This window comes from Vicia villosa, unplaced genomic scaffold, assembly GCF_029867415.1.
Source record: "Vicia villosa cultivar HV-30 ecotype Madison, WI unplaced genomic scaffold, Vvil1.0 ctg.001839F_1_1, whole genome shotgun sequence".
Lineage (NCBI taxonomy): Eukaryota > Viridiplantae > Streptophyta > Magnoliopsida > Fabales > Fabaceae > Vicia > Vicia villosa.
The window spans coordinates 5,203-14,468 of record NW_026705742.1 but is presented as its reverse complement, the minus strand read 5'-3'; the positions used below and the strand labels follow the sequence as shown (position 1 = coordinate 14,468).

Sequence of the window (9,266 nt, the reverse complement as noted above, 5' to 3'; positions counted from 1 at the left end):
AAAAAGTCTTTATTCTTCCATAGAGGTTTTGGGTGTTGGAATTTTTCATGGCTATCTGCACATAGTTTGAGAAGGTTGGACTTGATTTCCTCATAGCCAGCAGGAATCTTAGCAAGTGAATATAGCTTCAATATCCCAGAATAGGATTTGAATTCTCTTTTAAATTTGATTCCAGTGGGGAGAATCTGAAGTTTACTTGCTGCTGAGTAGACATCCATTCCTACCACAATGTCTTTGTTAGGGAGATTACTGCCGATGACCTTGGTTCAGACTATGCAGTCTGGGAAAAATTTAATTCCTATTTTTTCCTTGGTCATTAAATTTGTCTTGAAAACTTTTCCATCTGCTGCTACAAAGTATGCGGCATGTGATTCCCATGATTCTGCTGGGAGAATGCTGGGATTCATCATTGTAATCTGAGCCCCAGTGTCCATATAAGCTATAACCTTCTTTGGACGAGAATACTTTGTTGCAAGGATGTGAACTTCAACACAAGGAAGTGGGGTTGTAGGAAGGGAACTGCTTATCTCTTTGAAGGAATAAACAGGGAGATGTCTGTCATCTTCTGACTCTGAAAATGATGCTTCATCAGACGAAGAGTCTTGAAGTGCAAAGACTGTTTCTTCATCAGCCGAGCTTTGTTCAGAGTATAAAGATTCCAAATCCCCTTCTAGAGGTTGGAGAGAGTAAATCAGTTTTGCATCTTTATGGGTATTATTAGGACATTCTTTAGAGAAATGCCCCTTTTTCCCACAAATAAAGCATCTCTGATTTTTCCCTTTCCCTCTGAAAGACTTTCTTCTAAAGAACTTCATATTTTTTCTTTTCTTTCCTTTGAAGGTCCTGTGAGATTTGGTGTGTTTTTTATATTTCTTTTTTGTTGTACAGCTACACCTTTTGTCTTTACATTTAATCTCCAGGTAAGGCTTCTTACATGCTTGGGTGAACCTTGACTTCTGTTCTATCACTTCTGAAAATTGGTGATGAAAACTGCAAAGCTTTTCAAGTGCTTCTAACGTCACCTGATGAATCTGTCCAAGACTCATGGTATTAATATCCTTTTGAGATGCGGCTAACATCCTGTGAATTTCTGGCTGGAGTTCTTGTGGTAGGGATGAGACATATGTATTCTTGAGACTGGGGTTATTGTATCCATTAAGGACGTAATACCTCTGTGCCATCCTGTGATAATGTTTATCGAGGTCCTTTGTTTTGAGAGAGCAGCACTTCATCTCAAAGAATTCTTGTCTATTTTTTCTATCAAATATCTCCATATCACCGATAAATTCTCGGTGAAGAACTCCAAGAATATTAGTTGTAGTTTCAAGACGATGTAACTCATCTTGTTTGAAGGCTCCAAGATTGTGATACCATTCTTTCATCGTGCCTGTCATTCTACAGCAAAATTCTTCAATGATCTTATAGCTGTCGGCACTTGTTTTCATCATTTGGGTGTCAAGCCAGGCTCCAAATTCAAGTAGTCTCTTTCTCCAACGGCTCGGTGGAATATCATCAAAGGTGAACCAAGGACCACCATTTGGTTTAGTCTTTTCAGGGAGTAAGGTTTCTTCAGGAGTCTCCTCTTCAAAATAAGATTCTTCATCTTTTACATTTGCCATGAAGAGTCTTGGGATAAAGTTGTCTTCGGATTCTGATCTATTTGAAAAAGACTTTAATGTTTCATCAGAAGATGATTCTTGATCAGAGTCGTTGTCACCATTTGAGGAAGACTCATCTGCCTTTTGTTTTGATGTGTTGGAGTAATTTTTTCGGGGAGATTCATAATTTGTTGTGATTGCCATGGCTTGGAAACCTTTTTCAGGAGCTTCTTCTTCCTTTTGGATATTTGGAGGAAGTGTTTCAGTAATATCTAGGGAGTCTGAGGATGAAGCGCTTAAGCAGGCAGCTTTCCCCTTCGTCTTTGAGGTAGAGGTAGTTCTGGAAGATCTTGGTCTATAGGCTGTAGGTATGTATTTGGCCTGGTTTGGTGGTGGTGAAATATAGGTGGGATAGAAAGGAGAAGGCCTTTCTAGTTGTTTGAAATATGTAGGAAAAGAAGGAGGGTTAAAGAAAGAATTTTCAACCGGCTTGGGCTTTCGTTCATGAGAGGCTTTCAAGAAATCATCTATTTCTTTTACTTGGCCTTGTAGACTTCTGACTTCTCTTTCCTTTTGGTCAAATGTTTTGCCAAAAGTTCTTTCTTCTAACATCTGTCTCAAATCTCGATCCAGCTGGGAAACTTGGGCTTTCAGGCTTCTGTAATGTTTCTGTATTTTTTGGGATAAGACTGTGAGGTTCTCATCAGTTTTGTCTATTTTTTCAGCAATTTTATCTACCTTTTTATCAAGGTTTTGAAGAATTTCATTTTGAGAAACCATATTTTCTGATTGCCAGTTGAGAACTTCTTCAGCTTGAGTTGATGGTTTAAATTTCCCATCAGGTTGAACTTCACTCGGATGAATGAAGGGTTTAGATGTTCTTCCTGTGATTGGATCCATCTTTCTTTCCAAAGCAGGGAATTGCCGGTCGTACTCCTGAGTTGCATTGGAATACATAAAACAAGGAATTGGCTGAGTAACAGCTGGAGGATGTAGTGGCTTACAATGGTCTGTTGGTGACCATGAAATAAGAGTTGGATCATCTGGTGGTAACAACCCTTCTTTCCTGAGGATTTTAACTCCTTCCTCATAGATGCAGAGGGGTTTCTTTTTCCCATGGATTCCTACCCATGGACCATTGTCTGGATCAGGTCTCCTTTGAGGAGATGGGTAGGGTTTACACCTTCCTTTTTTCTTTGTCTTGGGAAGAATGATATCTCTGTCAATATCATTGTCATGCATCCAGCAGTCACAATCTGGGTCACACTTTGTTGGATCAACATCCCAAATGAAGTGGCCATCTATTTTATCAGTGTAGATGGGTTTTCCTTCTGTTGTAACAGCATAGATAGGACACCAGTCTTCTTTGAGAATTGGTTGAATCATCATTGTCTAGAAGATCGGAGATATCGAGCTCGATCCTTCGTCTGGCTTTTTGAAAATCGTCTTGACCCTCTTGTCAATAGATCTTCTGAGAGTTGCTTCTTGAGATTGGATAGGTCTTTTGTCAGCATGGAGTTTTTCGTAGTTGGTTATCCATTCAAGGGGAATTAGCTGGGTTAATTCTTCCCTTGTGATTCTTCTTGGAATCTGAACTATGGAGGGTACATCTTCTTCTCTGTTAGTGACAACTAATAGTGAATCAGAAGAGCATCTTGAGAGAGGAAGATCTATCGAGTGATTTTGAAAGCGGTATATTATCTGATGATGGAGGGTAGCTGACATGGCTTCTGGAACTTGGTCAGATCCGGTGATCTAGACCTGTACTTTCAGTCTGGTGGACAAAGTACTATCATTAAGACTCACGTTATAGTTTGGAAAGATGGTGAGAACCACGCTTCCTGCATGAAGTGTAGTAAGAACAGTTCCTATCACAGCATTCTCATAGTGGAGATAGCTGGAGTCCAGTAGAGCTATTTTGCAAAAAACAGGTTGGTTCTTCCTTCCATGAAGAGAGAGGATGAGTCTAACAGCTCCAAAGTGTAAGGCTGTATATCCTTCAGTATTCCAATGGTTAATGAGATACTGGGGACACTACGCCAAATTTAAGCTGTAGCAGCGCAGCTACTAAAGCGCTTTTAGCAAAAGCGCTCTCGTAGGGTTCGTTAAAAACAAAATTAATAAACAAGGGAAAATGATGCAAAAAAAGCGCTCTGGTAGGGGGGGTATGAGAGCGCTTTTAAAAAGCGCTCTGGTAAGGGGGGGTATGAGAGCGCTTTTAAAAAGCGCTCTGGTAGGGGGTATGAGAGCTCTTTTCAAAAGCGCTCTGGTAGGGGGGGTTATGAGAGCGCTTTTCAAAAGCGCTCTGGTAGGGGTGGGGTACAAGAGCGCTTTACCCTAAAAGCGCTGATATAGCTACGTCTACTAAGGCGCTTTTCAAAAGTGCTTTCATAGCCTTTTTAAAATTAAAATTTTTAAAAACAAAATTCGTTTCATAATCCCTAATTCCTCATTTTTCTGCCATTCACGCTAACTGCCCTGAAAACCCAGAAAAGCTTTCTCCCTCAATCGTTCACGAATTCAACTTGCATTCAACCATTCACGCTTTCAACCTAGAAAAGCTATCTCCCTCAACCTTCGAATCTGCAGAAACTCCCTCAACCTTCGAATCTGCAGAAACTCCCAGAACCTTCGAGAGAAGACGAAGGAGATTTTGAAGTCGAGAGAAACCAATCTCCCACAGCTCTTCAATCTGTATATCACAAGGTTTTCCTTCTATATCTTACTTATTTTACTTTTCAATGGTGACAGTTGGACTTTGTGCATGGCTGAAGAGAAGAGAATCATTTATGTAGTGGCACTGTTATAATAGAGGTTCTTACTTGAAGTATAATAACAATTGCACAATTTTGGTCCCTATTATTTTCTCCCTGTTATCTATATGAAATGATTCTATTTCTTTAGGCATTTTGTTTTGTGTTATGTGCATTCTTGATACTTGAATTGTCAGTGCATTTTGTTTTGTGTTATGTGCATGGTCTAGAAAACTCTGTAATTTTTTGTTGTTACTGAAATAGTACCTTGTAATCTATTTCGTATGGACCAAAGCTTGGAGAATATAGTATTCTGTTTTTGGGGCTGACATTTTTAGCTTGGAGAATATAGTATTCTGTTTCTGGGGTTGACATTGTTACTACTGTTCTTTAAATTATCTTATCATGCTGAATTAGATTTTAAATCGTTTCTTTAGATAGATTTAGAACCCAATGTTAGTTGACTTTTTTTTTTATTATCTGTTTAATTCTGTTAAAAAGCTTATGTGGCAGCTTGTATAGTTAACAAATTTAATTTTCAATCTAATTTCTGTTAATTTGATTCATGAACTAAGTCTAACAAATTAATTGTTGAGTCAAGTTTGAACTATGTTGTAGTAGTTAGAATTTCCCCTAGTTTTGTTGTTTAGTTTAAAAGTTCTAAAGATCATAAGACGGATATTTGCAAAGAAATCTAGTTGAATTTGCCATGTTAGAATTTCCCCTAGTTTTGTTGTTTAGTTTAAAAGTGCTGTTTTGGGAATGTCTGTCTCCAAATGAATATTTTCCCTTCATTTTGCTCCAACAACCAAAGGTGAATAATAATGAAGAGTTAAAGCATTTCAATTTGTGTTTGCCTTTGCTATGCTAATCTACTATTGTTTCGTGTGCAATGATGTATTTGTTAGTAGTGGTGTATTTAACTGCATCGTGTGTGTGTGTTTAATTTTACAGTTACTTTGAAGTCTCTGGTTTCTACTTGTACAACGCCGATTCAAACCTACCCGTCTCCCACATAAAGTCTAACTCAGGTTCCTATCCCTTTCTTCTTGCTTATAGTTTGTTATTTTCTGCTTATAGTTTATTGTTTATGGTTCTATTTAATATCAATTTAGTGTCTCTCAACCAGTTTTTTGGTTTGTGGACTTATATTACCTTGAAATAAGGTAATGTCTTCTTTAAGAAATCGGGTATTCTGATTAGGTATTCTGATTAGGTATTCTATTATGATGATAGCTATTTATTATCTTGACAGAATTCCTTAGTACATGATAGAGAAACCAAGAAGCATTTGTTTAGCTTAATTAAGACATGGATAAGACATGGATGAATTCAAACCGATTGTCGAAAGAGTACGAGAAAGGGGTATGGGAATTCGTTGAGTTTGCGGTTGCGCACTCCGAAGACCCGCTTCGAATGCCGTGTCCTTGCCTGGGTTGCTGTTATGGAGGTAAGGTTGACGGGAATAAGTTGGCATCCCATTTACTACGGTTTGGAATTGATAGAAATTATACATGTTGGACAATGCATGGTGAGAAAAGTAACGGGAATGCTGAGTTGAGTTGTAATAGGAAGTATGCTTCAAACGACGATTGCACAGACACATACGATTGCGATCGAGTCGAAGAGATTGCAGAAGCGCTTGAAGAAGATCTTGCGGATTGTCCCAAAATGTTTGAGAGGTTGGTAAGCGATGCAGAGAAACCGTTGTATGAGGGTTGTAAAAAATTCACAAGATTGTCTGCGGTGTTAAAGTTGTACAACTTAAAGGCGGACAATGGATGGTCGGATAAAAGTTTCACAGAGTTATTAGCCCTTATGAAAGATATGCTACCAGATGATAATGTTCTTCCCAATCGAACGTATAAGGCCAAAAAGATGTTGTCCTCTATTGGCATGAGCTATGATAAGATACATGCATGTCCAAACGATTGCGTTTTGTTTCGAAACGAGTATGCAGCGTTGAATGAGTGTCCTAAATGTGGTGCCCCTCGATATAAGAAAAAGTTGTCTCATGCTAAAGTCTTATGGTATTTTCCTATAATTCCGAGATTTAGACGCATGTATCGTAGTGAGATCGATTCAAGACACTTGACTTGGCATGCAGATGAAAGAATTATTGATGGAAAGTTGCGACATCCGGCAGACTCACCACAATGGTCGAAAGTTGATACTGATTATCCTGAATTTGGAAAAGAAGCAAGAAACCTTCCGTTGTCATTGTCTACTGATGGAATGAACCCGCATGGTATTCAAAGTATCTCGCATAGCACATGGCCTGTGATTCTTATGATTTATAACCTACCTCCGTGGCTATGTATGAAGCGTAAGTACATGATGTTATCTATGCTAATTTCTGGGCCTAAACAACCAGGGAATGACATAGACGTATACTTGGCACCCTTAATCGAAGATTTAAAGTTTTTGTGGGAGAACGGTGTGGAGGTTTACGATGGGTATAGGAAGGAAAGTTTCAACTTGAGGGTGATGTTGTTTGGAACAATTAATGATTTTCCAGCATACGGAAATCTATCCGGGTACAACAATAAAGGTCAAAAGGCGTGTCCTGTTTGTGAAGACGAAACCGATACGACACGATTGGAGCTTTGTCAGAAGAATGTCTTTCTCGGCCATCGTAGATTCTTAAATTCTAATCATCACTACCGTGGGTGGAGAAAAGCATTCAATGGAAAGGCCGAACATCGTACAGCCCCGCCTTTTTTGTCAGGTGATCAAATTTTTGAAAAGGTGAAAGATATGAGCACTCAGTTTGGCAAGCCTTTTGCACATTCACATTTTATACCAAAGAACAGGATGATAAAAGTACTATGCAAAACAGTGGTGTTACCTTGGTAGCTGAAGCAATGCACATATCAAGTGCGAATGACTTAAATCCGAAATTTGCAAATTTGTCATATTTTGGGGTTATCGAGCGCATTTTGGTGTTTGATTACGCGAAGTTTCAGATTCCTGTATTTGGTTGCAAGTGGGTTGAAAATAATAGTGGCATACGAATGGATAAGTCAGGATTTTTGCAAGTGGATCTCAATAGGGTAGGGTACAAAGATGAGCCTTTCATTCTAGCCTCTCAAGCTAAACAAGTGTTTTATGTCAATGATCCGACAAGTACGAAATGGTCTATAGTGCTTTTATCTAACAAAATAGTTGATGAAAACATTGAACATCAAGGTGATATTGGTGTTGGCATTGAATCTTGTACAAGAAACGATCAAAATGAGAATGAATCTTGTACTAGAAATGATCATAATGAGGGTATTTGGATCAATCCAACCGTCCGCGTTGTTAAGAGACGCGTAGAACACAATCCTACCAAGAAAAGAAAGAGACGTTAGTGATAAAGGTAATAGTATACATATTCCGACTAATTTGCTTTATTCAATTTGTACCGATTGTTTTATTCAATAGTATAGTACTTATTCAATTTTGGTGCATATTCTCATTTTGTACATAACTTTTGAACCATGTATCCGTTTGTTGACTTCTTTACATGTAACTATACTATTTTGACGATTCCGGAGCTGCTCATGCACTTATCTTTACATTTCGGGACTGTTTTTTTATCGGTTTTGCTTCTGCCCGTAATCAAAAGTCGGGCTTAGGGTCTGAATTTCGGAAAACTGACTTTATTTTTGAGTCCGTGGGGACGTTTTACCATAGCCATGTAAATTTCGTTCAATTCCGACAACTTTCTTTTTTGACGCTTATTTTGATTTGTATCGATTTCGTTTCCGATTTACTTGTACATGCATGGTTTGACTTCCATTTGACTTGTATAGATTGTTAGCTTATTAATAGTGTACTAATGTGCTTTAGTTTGTTTGATGCAGGTTCAATGGCTCCGGATAGAGATGCTCCACCTGAAAACTCACAAGAAAACTCACAAGAAAGAGATGCTCAAGAAAGAGATGCCACGGATACAAATGCTCCACCTGATACTGAAGCAAAAGAAGTTGCACGAGGCATCACCATTATGAAGGGAATCATTCGACATAGAGACCAAGGATTAGTATACCATTTGGATTGGAATTCTGATAAACAAGCAATTGGTCCTAATTCTGCAAAGTTGACAAGCTATATTGGTACACTTGTTCGTATGCATATTCCGGTCTCCATAGCTAAATGGAATCTGAAAAGCGAAGAGTTGGATGCGAAAAAAAAGCGATTTGGGACGAGCTTCAGGTATATATCATATATGGTTAATTGTTGTTATTATCTTGACGATAAATTGTTTAAATTACTTATACTAACACACTATGCGTATGTTTTTTTGCAGAGGACTTTTGAGATACCAGATGATCGTAGACGCTACATACTTAGTTTGGCCGGCAAAAGATATAGAGGGTGGAAAGCTTTTTTGACAAACACCTATCTTAAGGATAAAGATGGAAACTTTCTTGAAGAGGCACCGGGACGGCCAAAAAAGTATGAGATCTTCTTTGATGAAAAAGATTGGGCTGAGTTTGTAAAGCAAAGAGATGAAGATTTTCGAAAAAGGAGTGTCACGAATAGTGCGAGAGCATCCAAACCCGCGTATCCATACAAAAAGGGTGTTTGGGATATGCACGCTTAGAGGATAAAATTGTAAGTAAATAGAAATACGTTTTAATTAATTGTCTAAATGTGCATGTTTTATTTGACGATTTTATCATTTGTGTCAATGCATAGTTAGAGGAGACTAAAAGTGAGGAAACTTCACTTCCTGTACATGTGTTGTGGAAGGAAGCTCGTGTGGGCAAGAATCAAGCTGTCGATCCCGATGTTCAGAGAGTTTATACTGAATGTGTAAGTATAATGCTGTGTCTTTAATTAAATCAAATGTTTTTTAATATATAAATGATTTTTATCTCCACTAATAATTATTGAAATGTAAATGAATTACAGGAGACCTTGTCGC

At 38.2% G+C, this 9,266-nt stretch overlaps 1 protein-coding gene across 1 annotated transcript; it reads left to right on the top strand.

The window, feature by feature from the left end:
• The first annotated feature begins 5,306 nt into the window (after positions 1 to 5,306).
• On the top strand, positions 5,307 to 8,781 carry LOC131636820 (uncharacterized). The gene is made up of 3 exons (XM_058907412.1): positions 5,307 to 5,382; positions 8,200 to 8,551; positions 8,646 to 8,781. The coding sequence occupies exons 2-3, from the start codon at positions 8,205 to 8,207 to the stop codon at positions 8,728 to 8,730; spliced, it is 432 nt and encodes a 143-aa protein (XP_058763395.1). The 5' UTR covers positions 5,307 to 5,382; positions 8,200 to 8,204; the 3' UTR covers positions 8,731 to 8,781.
• The last annotated feature ends 485 nt before the right edge of the window (positions 8,782 to 9,266 follow it).

Excerpts from the sequence above, each read along its gene's own strand:
- LOC131636820 (XM_058907412.1), top strand. The coding sequence starts at position 8,205 with ATGGCTCCGGATAGAGATGCTCCACCTGAAAACTCACAAGAAAACTCA. Across the intron at positions 8,552-8,645 it reads CGATTTGGGACGAGCTTCAG|AGGACTTTTGAGATACCAGA; the intron begins GTATATATCATA and ends GTTTTTTTGCAG.